This window comes from Pristiophorus japonicus, chromosome 9 (genome assembly GCF_044704955.1).
Source record: "Pristiophorus japonicus isolate sPriJap1 chromosome 9, sPriJap1.hap1, whole genome shotgun sequence".
NCBI classification, from domain to species: Eukaryota; Metazoa; Chordata; class Chondrichthyes; family Pristiophoridae; genus Pristiophorus; species Pristiophorus japonicus.
The window spans coordinates 125,282,449-125,301,390 of record NC_091985.1 but is presented as its reverse complement, the minus strand read 5'-3'; the positions used below and the strand labels follow the sequence as shown (position 1 = coordinate 125,301,390).

General features: G+C 45.7%; 1 protein-coding gene across 1 annotated transcript in view; it reads left to right on the top strand.

The window, feature by feature from the left end:
• pcsk2 (proprotein convertase subtilisin/kexin type 2) overlaps positions 1 to 18,942 on the top strand; it is a 97,143-nt gene that overhangs the window by 72,785 nt on the left and 5,416 nt on the right. Inside the window, exons 9-11 of the mRNA XM_070888774.1 lie at positions 12,585 to 12,800; positions 13,020 to 13,120; positions 17,449 to 17,676. Of these exons, the coding sequence (XP_070744875.1) occupies positions 12,585 to 12,800; positions 13,020 to 13,120; positions 17,449 to 17,676 (545 nt within the window). The remainder of the gene's footprint in view (positions 1 to 12,584; positions 12,801 to 13,019; positions 13,121 to 17,448; positions 17,677 to 18,942) is intronic.

Genomic DNA, 18,942 nt, shown 5'->3' with positions numbered 1-18,942 from the left:
TGTAGACAGAGCAAGCAGAATGAGGAGTGGTTAGGGCTACCAACTCTGGTTGGAGCTATTCCTGGAAGTTTGATCATGTGATATCTGACCACGTGACACCCGATCACGTGATGTTAGCAAATGTTATTGCATTTACCGTATAAAGTTTGGGTCCCCTGTAGTTGAGTATCATTGCTCACGGTTTCGTGCCAGCAGTTGTTGTGCAAGAAGTTCCGAGAAGCAGGAGGCCGCCCGTGAGCAGGCAGACAATAGAAATCAAGGGTGGGAAATCGAAGGTGGGGTGGGGCTATGCAGGGGAAAAACTAGAGGTGAGAGGAACTTTGATTCCACTCGTAACTGATAATAACTCTGGTAACACTCAGATTTCGCTCACAATCAGCAGTAATACAATAACTCTTTGATAGTCTATATGTAACTGATAGAATCATAGAATCTTACAGCACACAAAAAGGCCATTCAACCCATTGTACCTTTGCCGGCTCTTTGAAAGAGCTGTCCAATTTAGCCCCACACCCCAGCTTTTTCCCCATAAATCCGCAAATTAGTCCTCTTCAAATACATGCCCAATTGCAGTAATAGGTGCAATGCTCCGATATCCTAATCTGGCTGGTAAAATATCCCTTGACAAATTATTCATTTAAAGAGGACTGATTTTCATTTAGACAAAGTGAATTTAGCTGGAGAGGTGTGGACAAATAATAATATTCTAGGATTTTTAAATATTACAACTGTGTAAATCTTTACACTTTTGATTTAATCTCTACTTTATAGCAAGGTGGGAGTCAATTTGTATAACCTGAGTACCAGAAACCTTTTCATTTCCTTGTTAGTTCTGGTTTCGCACCTCTGACAAATGAAGCAGAACTACTGAGAGTTCAAGGCAGTGTTTACCCACAAGCTGCTGCAATGTGTGTGAAAGGATTAGGTTGTATGTATCATGTTATCAATGTTAACAATAAATGGGGATTTGATTGTGTAGTGAGTCAACACACTGCCCTTTCACCTGTGGATTCTGGGCTAAAATCCAGACGCGATTGATGGGTTGACGGTTTCTTTTCTCTGCCAAGTGAATTGGGCGATCAGATCAGTTCATAAGAGTTTGAGTCCATAATACAAAGTGCCTGTCATTCTGCACTAAGTGGAGAGTGTTCAAGGAGGAGAAGCAGAAATGTTTCATAAATTATTATAAAAAGGTTACAGAGGCATTGAAGTGGCTGCAAAAAAGATTTATAAGGATGATGCCAGAACTGTAAGGTTATACCTATCAGGAAAGGATGAACAAGCTGGGTCCCTTTCTCTTGAAAAGATAAGGCTGAGGGGGTGACCTAACAGAGGTCTTTAAAATTATGAAAGCTTTTAATAGAGTAGACACAGAGAGCATGTTTCCACTTGTGGGGAAGAGCATAACTAGAGGTCATCAATATAAGACAGTCACCAAGAAATCAAATAGGGAATCCAGAAGAAACTTCTTATCCGGAGAGTAGTTAGAATGTGGAACTTACTACCACAGGGAATAATTGAGGCGGATAGTATAGATAAGCACATTATGGAGAAGGGACTAGAGGGTTATGCCGATAGAGTTAGATGAGGAAGGATGGGAGGAGGCCCAAGTGGAGCATAAATGCCGGCATGGACTGGTTGAGCCAAATGGCCTATTTCTGTGCTGTATATTCTATGCAATTTTATGAGTGTATTACAGGGTGTTTTTTTTCCAATTCATTTCCCCTCCCGCTTCCAATATTTTCGTGAAGGAAGTGACTCCTCTTGGAATACGGTTTCTTGGACCCTAGTTTCCCACTGGTACCTTAGCTAAGTGATCGTGCTTTACATGCGAGCCTAGGCGATGAATGTTGGTAAGCTTTGCACGCAGAGGGGCAAGTTGCACTTAAGTTCAATCTTGGGGTAGGGGAGGGGATCACAACAGGTTGCAGTCCTGGATCTTTTATAGCATGACCTGCGGAGCTGTTCTTTCGCAGGTCGGTGGGCCACGATGTCCCAGGGCCCGCCGCTCCAGCTCTTTTATAGCCCCCCGACCTGCGAGAGAACAGCTCCGCAGGTTGGGCTATAAAAGAGTTGGAGCGGCATACCACTTCAACTTCCAGCGCGAGCTCCTCCAAGTGTGCGACGATTTTGAGATGGGCGACAGGGTGACATCATCAAAACCCTGGTTGCCGTTTTGGAGCGTGGGCAGGAACATCGGCAGGGCCCAGGTACAGAAGAGTGGGAAGGCCGGGGCGGATGAGTGGCGAGTGTTTGTGGCGAGATGTGGTGAATGTTTATGGCGGAGGAGCGGCGAGAGATCGTGGCGGAGGTTTGACAGATGAGGGTACGGGGCCCAGAAGAGCCGAGGCCTGGGGCAGCACGGGCCAGCCCACACTGCGATATGTGTGTGTGCTCGGTCCATGCAGCAGAGCTGGTCTCCAGTCGTCTTGGTTAATCCGTGCCACTGGACCAAGACCTGGCTCTGTCAAGCCCGTGTGGTGGCTGGTGTGCAACGGTCACCACATGTTAAAAAAAAAAATTCACACACAGGCATCTTCCACCCCCTCAATTGGAGTTCAGGACTGGAACATCGGGTCCTTCATCGAAACACCTGTGAACTCGTGGAAACAAGTCATCCTCGTTCGAGGGACCGACTATGATGATGAGTCCTGGATCTAACCAATATTCACTTAACCAATATCAATCAACGTCACTAAAACAGATTATCTGGTCATTATCACATTGTTGTTCGTGAGAACTTGCCTGTGCACAAAATTGGCTGCCACGTCTCCTACATTACAACAGTGACTACACTTCAAAAGTACTTTATTAGCTGTAAAGTGCTTTGGAACGTCCTGAGGTCATGAAAAGCACTATAGATTTGCAAGTCTTTCTTTCTATGTACACTTTTGAGCGAGGGTCACTGATTAGTGATCAGCAAAAACCCTGGCTGATTGTTGAACTTCCTAGCCCAGGGATACTGATTTCACCTCCACCACTGCCTGGCTGAGAATGGTTAACTGAGACCAGACCAAGGCTCAAAGTGGGTGTTATATATGTTATAACTCGATAGACTGAATACTGTAAACTAACAGGTACAAACCTGGCTCTGCTTTATTCGGGCCCAAAGTGCATACCTTACCTGATGGCTGGCCTTTTATACCTGGCCCGCACAGATGTGCGTACAGCCCAATGACCTCCGACAGTCGGGCCACCTGGTGGCTAGTAACCCCAAGCATGCATACATGACAATATCTTCCTTTAAGATATTAATAACAGTCTTTTTACAAATTGAGACGGTCTGGGGCTTTCTGCTCCCAAGTTGATCGTCTCAGTTCAACTTCAGCCAACTGAGCGTTCTGAGTCTGTTATGACTGGCAGCTGGGTAGCCGATCTGATGGGAGTGGCAATGATCATGTCATGGATTGAAAGTCCAGATTCATTGACCATGTCAGTAATTGAAAGTCCAGATTCATTGATGACAGCGAAGTCCTCTGATGACTGAGGGTAGGTTGGTTGGTCACTGATCGTGTCTTCCTCAGTCTGTTCTGGTTCATCCGTGTGCCGCAGCTTTATCTGATCAACATGCTTCCTGCATATTTGCCCATTCTTGAGCTTGACGATAAACACTCTGTTGCCCTCCTTGGCCATAACAGTACCGGCGATCCACTTGGAACCTTGACCATAATTTAGTACATAGACAGGATTGTTAACAAATGTCGCATGACACAGCAGCGTGATTATGATACCATTGCTGACTTTGACGTCTGTATTCAACATGATCGTTCAAGTCAGGGTGGACAAGAGAGAGCCTGGCCTTGCGATCTCTCTTCATCAATAGGTCAGCAGGGGGAACCCCGGTAAGCATGTGGGGTCTTGTCCTGTAACTAAGCAATATGCTTGACAAGCGAGTCTGCAGTGAACCTTGAGTTACACGTTTCATACTCTGCTTGATGGTTTGGACAGCACGCTCTGCTTGACCATTAGATGTGGGTTTGAATGGTGCTGATCTCACATGTTTGATACCATTGAGTTTCATGAACTCTTGAAACTTCAGACTAGTGAAGCAAGGTCCGTTGTCGCTTACAACGATGCCGGGCAGACCATGAGTGGCAAAAATGACACAAAGGCTCTCAATGGTAGCTGTGGATGTATTGGATGACATGATTATACACTCTATCCACTTGGAATATGCATCCACCACAACTAAAAACATCTTTCCCAGGAAGGGACCTGCAAAGTCGATGTGGATCCTGGACCATGGTTTAGATGGCAATGACCACAGACTCAGCGGCGATTCCGCTGGTGCTTTACTTAGCTGCATGAAAGTGTTGCACTGATGCACACATGATTCCAGATCAGAGTCAATTCTACATTGACATGAGACCTGGCAATGGCTTTCATCATGACAATACTGGGATGCGTGCTATGTAGATCATGTACAAATTTCTCTCTGCCTTTCTTAGGCATAACAACACGATTACCCCACAGTAAACAATCTGACTGAATGGATAGTTCGTTTTTGCGACAGTTGTAAGGTTTGGTCTCATCATCCATTTGCTTGGGTATGGCAGACCAATCACCACTAAGGACACAATGTTTCACAACCGATAATATCGGGTCCTGGCTGGTCCAGGTCTTAACGTGTTGAGCTGTGACAGGGGTTCCTTCATTTTCAAAGCATCCATGACTGACAGTAGGTCTGCAGGTTGTGGCGTCTCCACCTCCGGTGTGAGCAAAGGCAGACGCCTCCGTGCATCGACACAATTCTCAGTGCCAGGTGTATGACGAATGACATAATCATAGGCAGATAATGTCAGCGCCCACCTCTGGATGCAGGACGATGCATTGGTATTGATACCTTTGTTTTCCGAAAACAATGAAATGAGTGGCTTGTGATCTGTTTCCAGTTCAAACCGAAGACCAAACAGGTACTGAGGCATCTTTTTAACCCCATACACATAGGCTACTGATTCTTTTTCTACCATGCTGTAGGCTCTTTCCGCCTTTGACAAACTTTTAGAAGCATATGCAACAGGTTGTAGTTTACCCGACTCATTAGCTTGTTGGAGCACGCAACCAACTCCATATGACGAAGCATCACAGGCCAATACTAGATGCTTACACGGATCATAATGTACCAGCAGTTTGTTAGAGCAAAGCAGATTAGTAGCTTTCTCAAAATCTCTATCTTGAGACGCACCCCAAACCCAATTGTCGCCTTTTCTTAGCAGCATGTGCAGTGGCTCTAATGAAATGCTCAATCTCGGTAGGAAATTACCGAAGTAGTTGAGTAAACCAAGGAACGAATGCAGCTCCATCACATTCTGAGGCTTGGGTGCATTTTTGATGGCCTTGGTTTTCGAGTCCGTAGGCCTGATGCCGTCAGCAGCAATTTTCCTCCCCAGGAATTCGACTTCCGGTGCCATGAAGACGCACTTCGAACGTTTCAGGCTGAGTCCCACTTTGTCTAGATGATGTAGAACCTCTTCCAGGTTCTTCAGATGTTTGGTGGTGTCACGACCTGTGACCAGGATGTCATCTTGGAACACGATGGTTCTAGGGACAGACTTCAGTAGACTCTATATGTTCCTCTGAAATATGGCTGCAGCCGAGTGAATTCCAAAAGGACACCTGTTGTAGATAAACAGTCCTTTATGAATGTTGATGCACGTAAGTTTCTTCGACGTCTCGACCAGCTCCTGTGTCATGTAGGCCGACGTCAGATACAGTTTAGTGAACGACTTCCCCCCCGACTAGCGTTGCAAACAGGTCATCAGCCTTCAATAACAGGTTTTGATCCTGTTTCGAAACTCAGTTGATCGTAACCTTGTAGTCTCCATAAATCTTTCTTCAACACAGAAACAATGGGGCTGGCACATTCGTTAACTTCGACCGGTGATATGACCCCTTCATGCTGGAGTCTGTCCAGTTTGATTTCGACGTTCCCTCTCATCATGTATGGAACCGCCCGAGCTTTATGATGGATGGGTCGTGCATCCGAGTCCACGTGGATCTGCACCTTAGCTTCCGTGAATTTGCCGATACCTGGTTGAAACAGCGAGGGGAACTTGCTCAGCACTTAAGCACATAGAGTATCATCTTCCTATGACAGCGCTTTGATCTCGTTCCAGTTTCATTTGATTTTTTCTAGCCAATTCCTGCTGAACAGCGTTGGACCATTGCCTGGAACAATCCATAATGGTAAATCATGAGCCGTACCATCATACGACATCTTGACTACCACACTGCCAATCACCGTTATGAGTTCTTTAGCGTATGTATGCAACTTAGCATTGACTGGACTCAGCTTAGGCCTCATAGCTTTAGTATCCCACAGCCTGTCGAATGTCCTCTGGCGCATTATTGATTGACTCGCACCTGTGTCCAATTCCATCGGTACTGGCACACTGTTAAGTTTCACATTAATCATTATCGGTTGGCTCTTTGTTAGGAACGAATGCAGTCCATACACTTCCTCCTCTGGTATCTCAGATTGAATATCCGGATCCATCCTCCACGTGGTGTGTCGCAGTGAGCTTGCTCAGTTGGGACACATGCACTGGAGATGTCCCACTCTTGAACAACCTTTACAAATGTATTGTTTAAACTGACACTGATGAGGCCAATGATTGCCCCCACAACGCCAACATGGTGAAATCGGATTCATTCCCATTGACGGACTTTGGGCAGCCACAGGTTTCGCAAACGCAGTCGAGTAGGCCTTGCCATACGCAGCTCTGCCAAACGACGATAGAATCTTGTTTACAGTACTTGCCGAGTTCCGATTTTTCGAAGATATCTGCTTTAAGTTTTTGTCCGTCGTCATGCATGCCTGGGCAATCGTGATGGCCTTGCTCAAATCCAGTGTCTCCACCACCAGTAGCTTGCGCAGGATCACCTCGTCGTTGATGCCGATTGCAAAGAAGTCCTGCAGCATGTTTCCCAACATGTTTTCAAACTTACACGGTCCAGCTAGACATCTTGGGTCAGCAACTAATTCCGACACATCCTGGTCCTCAGAACAAATGTGTTTGTAGACTCGATGTCGTGAGATGATGATGCCTTCTTCTGGTTTGGGATGGTCACATACCAGAGCACACAATTCCTCATAGTCCTTGACCGTTGGATTTGCAGGCGAGAGAAGATTCTTTGAGTCCATAGATTTTCGGACCGCAAACTGTAAGGAAGACCGCCCTGCGCCTAACTGTGTCAGTGGGTTCCTCCATTTTGTTGGCCACAAAGTACTGGTCCAGGCGAGCTACAAAATCTGCCCAGTCCTCTCCCTCCACAAATCTCTCCAGAATTCCAATTGTGCTCATTTTTACATGCGAAGGTTCTTAAGTTACCTCGTCGCCAAATGTTATGTATGTAATAACTCGATAGACTGAATACTGTAAACTAACACAGATACAAACCTGGCTCTGCTTTATTCGGGCCCAAAGTGCATACCTTACATGATGGCTTGCCTTTTATACCTGGCCCGCACACATGTGCGTACAGCCCAATGACCTCCGCCAGTCGTGCCACCTGGTGGCGAGGACCTCCAAGCATACATACATGACAGTGGGGCCTTCTTGATCTGTACGGATTGATTTTACTTCAAAGTTGGGATCGCGGTAGAACAAATGGTGTGCCTGTCTGGGAGCAGCAGCAGGTAGGCTTGGCCGATTATCATTACCATGCCGCTTGACAACTTAACGACCAAAAAAAACAACCCGAGAAGCGGCAACCCGACTTGAAATCGGGCGAAAGAAGCCAGGGCTCAGGGCTACACAGACCCCGGCACAAGAGAAGTGCTTGCGGAATCGCAGGCAGGGGCTGGGGGAAGAGAAGAGGCCCTGGCAGGAGAGGTCCAAGTGTTTACTTGTTGGGTCTGGAGGAGCTCCTCCTCTAGGCCCACAAGGAAACCAGTAATAAAAAAAAGAATTAAAGCTTACCTCTCTGGCCCTGGCTACTGTTGCTGGCAGGTTTGGGCTGGCGAGGAATCCACCACTATCCCCCCCCTTGCTCAGGCCCTGGGGTCACCATCGACCAGAAATTTAACTGGACCAGCCACATAAATACTGTGGCTACAAGAGCAGGTCAGAGGCTGGGTATTCTAAGGCAAGTGACACACCTGCTGACTCCCCAAAGCCTTTCTACCATCTACAAGGCACAAGTCAGGATTATGATGGAATACTCTCCACTTTCCTGGATGAGTGCAGCTCCAACAACACTCAAGAAGCTCAACAACATCCAAGACAAAGCAACGCACTTGATTGGCACCTCATCCACCATTTTAAACATTCCCTCCCTCCACCACTGGTGCACCGTGGCTGCAGTGTGCACCATCTACAAGATGCACTGCAGAAACTCGCCAAGGCTTCTTTGACAGCACCTCCCAAACCCACGACCTCTACCCTCCAGTAGGACAATGGCAGCAGGAGCATGGGAGCACCATCACCTGCAAGTTTCCCTCCAAGTCATCATCCTGACTTGGAAATATATCATCGTTGCTGGGTCAAAATTCCTGAACACTTTACCTAACAGCACTGTGGGAATACCTTCATCACACGGACTGCAACGGTTCAAAAAGGCGGCTCACCACCACCTTCTCAAGGGCAATTAGGGATGGGCAATAAATACTGGCCATGCCAACAATGCCCACATCCCGTGAATGAATAAAATAAAAAGGCCTAAGGTTAAAATGGCAGATCAGGCCTCGACCTAACTCAGCGTGGCTGTGGATTGATCGGGACTGGAAGGTAGTGGGTTAATTCCCCGCTCCATTTTACCTGCTACCCCCCCCCCCCCCCGACTCCTCCAACTGGGTAAGGTTTCTAGCAGGTGGGAGAGTTAAAACCCTTCATCTGGGGTCTCAAACAATGTAATGTATCTGCCTGATTGGTCACTAGGGAGTCTTTATTGGCAATACGAATGTAACTTGTGCTCAATTAATTGTTTTCACCCACACAAATAATAGCTGTAAATATAATTATTATGTAACAAAAATCTATGCAGTAGACTCATTTTAGATGATTAACATTTCTTCCTCATTATTCATCTTGAGTACAGAGACTTAAGCACACTCCAGTGCAGTACTGACGGAGTGCTGCAGTGTCAGAGGTGCTATCTTTCGGATGAGATGTTAAACTGAAGCCCCATCTGCTCTCTCTATGCTCTTTCTATGTTTCTATGTTTCTCTCAGGTGGACTTAAAAGACCCTGTCGCACTATTTCGAAGTAGAGCAGGGGCGTTCTGTCCGATGTCCTGGCCAAAATTTATCCCTCAAACAACATCACTAAACAGATTATCTGGCCATTATCACATTGTGGGAGCTCGCTGTACATAAATTGGCAGAAAGAGATACTCATTAAAATTTTCTTAGGTAACCTCTTACTAATGATCCTTGTGACCATGTTTTTCTGTGATTAATGTTTGTTACTTCCAACACAACAAGATTACATATCAAGTAAAAGAAAGAAAGGCTCGCACTTCATGACCTCAGGACATCCCAAAGCACTTTACAGCCAATGAAGCATTACTGAAGTGTAATCACTATTGTGATGTAGAAAACATGGCAGTCAATTTGCCCAGACTACAAGCTCCCACAAACAGCAATGTGATAATGACCAGATAATCTGCTTTTTTAGTGATTTTGAATGAAGGATAAATATTGGCTCAGGACACCTGGGAGAACTCTCCTGCTCATATAATGGGGAACCAATGGTCTATAGAGAATGAGAAACTTAAAGAAATCAGTATAAGTAAAGACATAAAGCTCGAAATTGATGAAGGCCTCCGCCCACCCAAGTGCCACCCAAAGGACTGCTGATGGCCGCTGAGGTACCTGACGGTTCTTTGGGCGGGATTTTCAGCACCTAGGTCCCTCAAAGGTCAGCGGGCGGTAAATGAGGAACGTACACCACCAATCTGGGTGGCAGGCAGCGGGAGCTCTCATTCTCGGCAGCAGAGGCGCTTGCTGCCCAAGTGCCGCCGAGGACGGAGTTGGGCCGACAGAGGGTTGAAGACCTAAAAAATAAAAATCATCAGCAAAAAATAAAAAAACTATCGAAAGACCTTCAGGGGACCCCATCAACATAAGTCGCTGGGGAAAAAACAAATTAAAAAATGTTCACTAACCTTTTTTCCATAATCTTCCTACTTGTCGTCGGGGACAGACCAGCCTCCAGCCAGAGGTTCACCTCCGTTCTGCCGCCAAGTCCTGCCGACTCCCACCCGCATCAATATCGCATCCCGGTGGGCGGGAGTCCACTTACGCTACTCGGCCATCCGCTGACATCGGCGGGCGCTTTCCGGCGGTTCTCTCCTCCCACTCTCTCCAGGCCATGTCGAAAGTGGCACTGGACGGATGTTGCAGAGGAATGTTGGCGGCAATGGGTGGCAGTCAGCGGCAGAGGGCGATAAGTTCACCAGTTTCAGGCCCTGAGTACTCGAGAAATTAAAGGGACAAGGTGGCAACAAATCCCCTGGACCTGACAACCTGCATCCTAAGGTTTTAAAAGAGGTAGCTGCAGAGATAGTGGATGTACTGGTATTAATCTTCCAAAATTCCCTAGATTCTAGAACAGTTCCCAAGGATTGGAAGGTAGCAAACATAACCCTGCTATTTAAGAAAGGAGGAAGAGAAAAATAACAGGGAATTATAGGGAGTTATCCTGACATCAGTAGTAGGCAAAATGCTAGAATCTATTATTAGGGACGTGGTAACTGGTAACTTAAAAAATCGTAATATGATTACAACAGAGTCAACATGATTTTATGAAAGGGAAATTATGTTTGACAAATCTGTTAAGAGTTTTTTGAAGATTAACTAATAGAATGGATAAGGCGGAACCAGTGAATGTAATGTATTTGGATTTTCAAAAAGCATTTGATAAGGTGCCACACAAGAGGTTATTACACAAAATTAGGACTCATGGGATTGGGGGTAATATATTGGTAAGGATTGAGGATTGGTTAATGGATAGAAAACAGAGAGTAGAAATAAATGGGACTTTTTTGGGTTGGCAGATTGTAACTAGTGGGGTACCACAAGGATCAGTGCTTGGGCCTCAGCTATTTATAATCTATATTCATTACTTAGATGAAGGGACTGAGTGTAATATAGCCAAGTCTGTCAAACCTCAGTTACCCGTGACCTAACTCACACCAAGTCCTGCTCACTCATCGCCCCTGTGCTCGCCGATCTACATTGGCTCCGACTTAAGCAACACCTTGTTTTCAAATCCCTCCACGGCCTTGCCCCTCCCTACCTCTGTAATCTCCTTCAGCCCCACCCCCCGAGGTACCTGTGCTCCTCTAATTCTGCCCTCTTGAGCATCCCCGATTATAATCGCTCAACCATTGGTGGCTGTGTCTTCTGTTGCCTAGCACCCAAGCTCTGAAACTCCCTGCCTAAATCTTTCCACCTCTCTACCTCTCTTTCCTCCTATAAGATGCTCCTTAAAACCTACCTCTTTGACCAAGCTTTTGATCATCTACCTTAATTTCTCCTTATGTGGATTGCTGTCAATTTTTTTTGTCTCATAATATTCCTATGAAGCGTCTTGGGACATTTTACTACATTAAAGGCATTGTATAAATACAAGTTGTTGTTGTTGCTGATGATACAAAATGAGGTGGGAAAGTAAGCTGTGAGGAGGACGCAAAGAGGTTGCAGAGAGATATAGACAGGTTGATTGAGTGGGCAAGAACATGGCAAATGGAATACAATGCAGGTATAGCAAGCAATTAGGAAAGCAAATGGTACGTTAGCTTTTGTTACTAAGGGATTAGAGTATAAGAGTAAAGAAGTCTACTGCAATTATACAGGGCATTGATGAGGCCACATCTGGAGTACTGTGTACAGTTCTGGTCTCCTTACCTGAGGAAAGACATACTTGGCTTAGAAGGAGTGCAACAAAGGTTCACTAGACTGGTTCCTGGGATGGGGGGATTGCCCTATGAGGAGTGATTGAGTAGACTAGGCATATATTCCCTCGAGTTTAGAAGAATGAAAGGTGATCTAATTGAAACATATAAAATTCTTAAGGGGCTTGACAGTGCTAATGCTGAGAAGAGGTTCCCCCTAGCTGGGGAATCTAGAACACGGTGTCACAATCTCAAAATAAAGGATTGGTCATTTAGGACTGAGAAGAAATTTCTTCACTCAGAGTTGTGAATCTTTGGAATTATCTACCCCAGAGAGCTGTGAATGCTCAGTCGTTGAGTATATGCAAGACAGAAGTCGATACATTTTTGGGAACGAAGGGAATTAAGGGATATGGGGATAGTGCGGTAAGATGGAGTTAAGGTAGAAGATCAGCCATGATCTTGCTGAATGGCAGAGTAGGCTCGAAGGGCCAAATGGCCTACTCCAGCTTCTATTTCTATGTGCATAGGGTCTTATGTTCTTCGAAATAATGCCATGGGATCTTTTACGTCCACCTGAGAGAGCAGATTCGGTTTAATGTCTCATCTGAAAGTAGATTTATTTCAAGTAAAAATAGAATCTGCCTGCACACAAATGCCTCTCTCCATGTGGTGCTTTGTCTGATGAGCATTGCCTTCTCACTAAAGCAAATCATTTAACTTGACAGATTAATTTTCTGTTGTAGGGTCGGAATGGAAAGGGAAGCATCTACGTCTGGGCCTCTGGGGACGGTGGCAGCTATGACGACTGCAACTGTGACGGCTATGCATCAAGCATGTGGACCATCTCCATCAACTCTGCTATTAATGACGGGAGGACAGCACTCTATGATGAAAGCTGCTCCTCAACCCTCGCCTCTACATTCAGCAATGGGAGGAAGAGAAATCCAGAGGCTGGTGTGGTGAGTGTTGATATTATTGTCTCATTCACGCTGCTTTAGGCAGAGCAGCAGCTGTTTCTTTGTCAAATACATTTTCAAAATGTACAAGTGAGGATAATGTTGTAGCTGTTGCCCGGTGATATGTGTAATTGATATGGCCATTCCATCCCTGAGTATGCAAGAGAGAAGCTGTTTAATCAAATAAATGATCTAATTTTTTTTCAAATTGCTTTATTGAAGGCAACGACTGATTTGTATGGGAACTGTACTCTCCGTCATTCCGGAACATCTGCTGCAGCACCTGAGGCCGCTGGCGTTTTTGCCTTAGCTTTGGAAGCCAAGTACGTATTAAATATTTTATTTAGGATGTTAAAGAACCTTTTTCAATAATTACTCCGCTGCTATCAGAGCTGTGACACCATATAACCAAACTTATTATACTAGTTCATAAATATTGTATTGGCGTATCTTGTGTCATCATTTCTTAAAGAGCAATGTAAAATTATCTTTTATCATCATGCTGCTTTGACATATAGGAACATAGGGGTAGTCCATTCAGTCCCTCGGGCCTGTTCCATCATTCAGTTGGATCATGGCAGATCCGCACCTCAACTCCATTTACCCATCTTGGGTCCATATCCCTTTATACCCCTTTGCCCAACAAAAATCTATCAATCTCAGTTGTGAAATTTTCAATTGACCCCCCAGCCTCAATAGCTGTTTAGGGGAGAGAGCTTCAGATTTCCACAACCCTTTGTCTGAAGGTGTGCTTCCTGACATCACCCCTGAACAGCCTGGCTCTAATTTTAGGGTTATGCTTTGTTCTAGATTCACTCCTCCTCCAGAGGAAATACTTTCTCACTATCTGCTCTATCAAATTCCTTTAATCATGTTAAACCCCTCAATTAGATCACCCCTTAATCTTCTGTACTCATACTATACATATGAAAGACCAGGATTTCAAATATTATAAAAAGCAAATAATCAATAATATATAAATATCAATTCCCTGATGAGTTAAAGGCAGCAGCACTTGGAGTCAAGGCAGAGACTTGGGCAAAGAGATAGAAGTAGTCGCATTGGGATTTAGGTTGCCGGAGGGTTAGAGGGAGCAGCATTGGCTCTTGCATGGATAGTTTAGAGACAGCAAGACAGGTTCAGAGCCTGGTGGGAATGTGGGATGAAGGCACACCTATACTGGGGCAGAACATGAGGTACCCCTGCTTGGTAGCCTACCATGAAAATGGAGTCTGTTGGCGAGGTGTGTTAATGCTCCAGCTTAACCTTTAGGAGCCCTCATCAGTCAGTTACTGTAAGGTGGGCTGGTCGAGCATTGATAGCAAGTCTCCTTCAAGATCTCGATCCAAGCACAAAATGTGGCAAACGATATTAATGAAAAATCTATTGGCGGAAACGGCTGTTCTTCCAATGGGGTTATGGTATTAAAAAAAGAATCCCGGGAGCACTTTCAACAGGGGGTTTCCAGACTGATGCTCACCTCCCATCCTCCCTCCAATACTTACCGGCGGTTTTGTAGATTCTTGAGACAGCTCAGGACAGGAGTGATGAACGGGCTCTGCTGAGAGTTGGTGGTGTAAGTCATCATATACCTCATAGAATCATAGAATGATATAGCACAGAAGAAGGCCATTCTGCCCATTGCAGCTCTTTGTTAGAGCTATCCAATTAGTCCCACTTCCTTTGCTCCTTCCGCATAGCGCTGCAAATGATCTCCCTTCAGGTATTTATACAATCCCCTTTGAAAGGTACTATTGACTACACTTCCGCCAACCGTTCAGGCAGTGAATTCCTGATCACAACTCGCTGCATAAAGTATGTTTGTTCATGTCGCCTATGGTTCTTTTGCCAATCATTTTAATTCCGTGTCCTCTGGAGATCAGAGCCCTCCTGCTGAAAGCTGGATGTACTGCGTGTGATATTTCTTATAAACCCATGACCCATTGGCAGGTTGTTTCTGCTGGCAAGGGATTCAGCGACAACCTTTCATTACTAGTGCTTACCTCACCTTTATTATCTGTGACTCAGGGAGGGCGGAAATTTGTCAAAATGTAGGTATTAGTGATCCGGACGAAATTGGGATATCAACCAGATTCACCCTTTTGCAAGGGGTTGGACATCCCTGCTATACCTGACCTGGGAGTGCTTGGCGCAGGCACTGTTGGAGAAGGTGGGGGGGAGGGGAGGTCTAGTTAAAATGGAGCGGAAGATTTACCTGTTGGCATCCTGTCCTGATCCTGCCGATTCTCGGCACCAAGAATTCCCGCTCAAAGTCGACGACCTCCTTGTTTGAATGTGCAGATAACGTAATCAGGGCACGACTGCAATCTTAACCCCAGGCCTGCGAGGTGAGGTCTTGGTGGCTTGTCCGACAGGCTGAACCTGTTGGGATGTGGAGGTATGGCCATTAGAGGCCCAGCAAGGTAAGCTATTCATTTTTTTGTAATTTCCTTGCTCCTCCAGCCTTACAATGTTACCTTAAGCCCTCTCTGCCGTGAGCTGCCCTTTTCCTTTACCGACTACAATCTCCCCCGCTCCCCCCCCCCCCTCAGTTTCTGATCACTTACGCTCAACTTTAATGCCCGGGCAGCTGCTTCCCACTGACTTCCTTGCCGTTTTGGTTGGGAAGTTGGTCAACAGTATGATAATTAGGCTCGGTCATTAACATCAGATTGGCCACCCTACTGCCACTCCCAGACAGGCATACCGCTCGCTAAACCACATTCAACCCTGATGTTAAAATTGACTCTTGAAAGCATTCTATTCCCACAAACAAGTATCCCTCACCTTGCTGAGCACAAAATTCACGAAACCAAAGGGAAAATAAAGCAAATAGCTCATTTTGAAAATTTAATAAAAGGTCTTGCATTTATGTAGCACCTTTTACGACCTCAGGATGGCTCAAAGCGCTTTACAGTATGGTCTCTGTTGTAATGTAGGAAACCCGAAAGCCAATAGCACTCAGCAAGCTCCCACAAACAGCTGTTTAATAATGACCAGATAATCTGTCTTTTAGTGCTGTTGATTGGCGATAAATATTGGCCAGGACACTGGGGACAACTCCTTTATTCACTGTTGAAAATAGTGCCAAGTTCTTTTATGTCCACCTCAGAGTGCAGACAGGCCTCGGTTTAACATCCCATTTCCCATACCTCGGGAGCCTCTTATCAACAAGAGCAGACATTGACGACGAGATTCAACACCGCCTCCAGTGCGCCTGTGCAGCCTTTGTCCGCCTGAGGAAAAGAGTGTTTGAAGCTCAGGCCCTCAAAACTGCCACCAAGCTCATGGTCTACCGGGCTGTAGTAATACCCGCACTCCTGTATGGCTCAGAGACATGGACCATGTACAGTAGACACCTCAAGTCGCTGAAGAAATACCACCAACGATGTCTCTGCAAGATTCTACAAATCCCCTGGGAGGACAGATGCATCAACATTAGCGTCCTCGACCAGGCCAACATCCCCAGCATTGAAGCACTGACCACACTTGATCAGCTCCACTGGACAGGCCACATTGTTCGCATGCCTGACACAAGACTCCCAAAGTAGGTGCTCTACTCGGAACTCTTTCACAGCAAAAGGTGGGCAGAGGAAACGTTACAAGGACACCCTCAAAGCCTCGCTGATAAAATGCAACATCCCCACTGACACCTGGGAGTCCTTGGCCAAAGACCGGCCTAAGTGGAGGAAGTGCAACTGGAAGGGCGCTGACCACCTAGAGTCTCATCACCGAGAGCATGCAGAAATCAAGCGCAGGTAGCAGAAAGAGTGTGTGGCAAACCAGTCTCACCCACCCCTTCCCTCAACGACTATCTGTCCCACCTGTGACATAGTCTGCGGTTCTCGTATTGGACTGTTCAGCCACTTAAGAACTCATTTTAAGAGTGGAAGCAAGTCTTCCTCGATTCCGAGGGACTGCCTATGATGATAGCTGACACTTACCTTAATGTGCACAAAATTCACAAATAAAGCAAATAGTTAATTTAAATAGTTTTTTATTGCCTACTGATTCAACCATTTTACATTTCTTCTATATGTTTCTTATTCGTGCAAAGCCAATTATAGTATCAGCCACTGCTCGGTTGGGAGCACTCACGCCTCCGAGTCAGAGGTTGTAGGTTCAAGTCACACTCCAGAGACTTGAGCACAAGAAGAGCAGGGGAGTTATCCCCGGTGTCCTGGCCAATATTTATCCTCAATTAACATTACTAAAAAACAAAATTATCTGGTCATTATCACATTACTGTTTGTGGGAGGAAATTAGCTGCTGCGGTTCCTACATTACAACAGTGATTTCTTCTTCTAAGGCAGTCCCTCGGAGTCGAGGATGACTTGCTTCCACATTAATGAGTTCTCAGGTGACTGATGAGGTCAACTACTGGTGGGGCAGATGGTGGTTGGAGGGTCGGGTGGGTGGGGTGTTTGATTTGTCGTACGCTCCTTCCGCTGTTTGCACTTGGCTTCCGTGTGCTCCCGATGAAGAGACTCGAGGTGTTCTGCACATTCCTGGATGCTTTTTTTTCCTTCCTTCATCCCTTCCCTTCCCTTCCCTTCCCTTCCTTCCTTCTTCCCTTCCTTCCTTCTTCCCTTCCTTCCTTCTTCCCTTCCTGACACAGTTTTCTCACTCTTTTCCATCTTCTGATTCTCAGTCCGTTCCTCACATGGCGAGACATGCAGCATCTGACCGTGCTGACTTCCAAGCGCAACCAGTTGCACGATGAGGTCCACAAGTGGAGAAGAAATGGTGTGGGTCTGGAATTTAACCACCTCTTTGGTTACGGAGTCCTTGATGCCGGAGCTATGGTTAAAATGGCCAAAGACTGGAAGACAGTTCCTGAAAGGTTCCACTGTGTTGGAGGATCAATTCATGAGCCGCAGTAAGTAGCAACTCACATGATTCAATGGCACTCAAAGACGTTCTTCCATGAAAGTATAAGAATTTATAGGAACAGGACATGCCTGTTCGAGTCAACAAGCTCAAACACATTCGCACATCTTCTCACCAAATCCTTTCTGTCATCAACAAAACACATCTAGCTGTCTCTTGACCCATTGATTCTCTTTACAACAATGACCTTCCCTTTTAACTTGTTCCAGAAATATATTGTCCTTTGTCTAGAAATGTTTTTCCTGATTTCCCTTTTTGCTCTTAATTGTTACCTTGCATCCCTTAGTATGTGAAAGCTGCCATCAGTTAACCTGGGTCAGCTTTGCCAATTCCCTTCATAATCGTGAAAACTTTAGTAAGATCATCTTGAAGTCTCTTCAAAGAGAATAAGTCCAAAATTCTTAACATATCCTCATACCTTAAATTGCTGCTACCGAGAATAATTTTGGCAGTTCACCTCTGCACCTTCTCTAAATGAATAATTTCCTTCCTATGTTTAGGTGACTAGAGCTACAAACAGTGCTCCGAATGTGATCTGATCAGTGTTGTATACAGCAACCTCATGAGAAATGACAGAGAATCTGTTGATATATTTTCATCTATCAACTGAGGTTGCTTAAATTGCTGATAAATAACTATTAGAACCGTGACTGCCTAGACATGATACTAAAGGTTTCTTAGCAGTGTCGCTTTTCAATTGGCTAACAGTTATTAATGGGCCCTATTTTTGCCACTATTCTGCGCTCTTTTTTTTTGGCGTCCGCTGTTTTTTTTTGGAGCAAACTAAAATCTGCAAGTTTCGCCATAGTTTCTGTGCCATTGTAAATTACTTATGGCCGATTTTTTTAATCCCCGATTTTTTGATGTCACTGGGGGTGCCGGCTACCGGCAGCGCCATTTCTGGCCATTTAAGCGAGTTTGGCTAACTAGGATGTTTTTCAAAAATGGTGCAGTGCACTGTTCTGAAAAACCTTACGGTGACTTAAGAAAACCGGCACAGAAGGTCGAGTTCCACGGCACGGGATAGCAGCAGCGGGGGAGGAGGGGGGCCTTTCGGCCCAGGATAGGAATGGCACATGGGGGCGGGGGGCCATTCGCCCCGGGATAGGAGCGGCACCAGCACTGGGGGCAGGGGCTTTTTGGCCCGGGATAGGAGCGACGGGTGGGTGGTGGGGAGGCTTTTGGCCAGGGCTAATAGCGGCACCAGGGCTCTACAATTGCTTCTGTCTTGTTGCATCTTCTATGTTTCACTTTC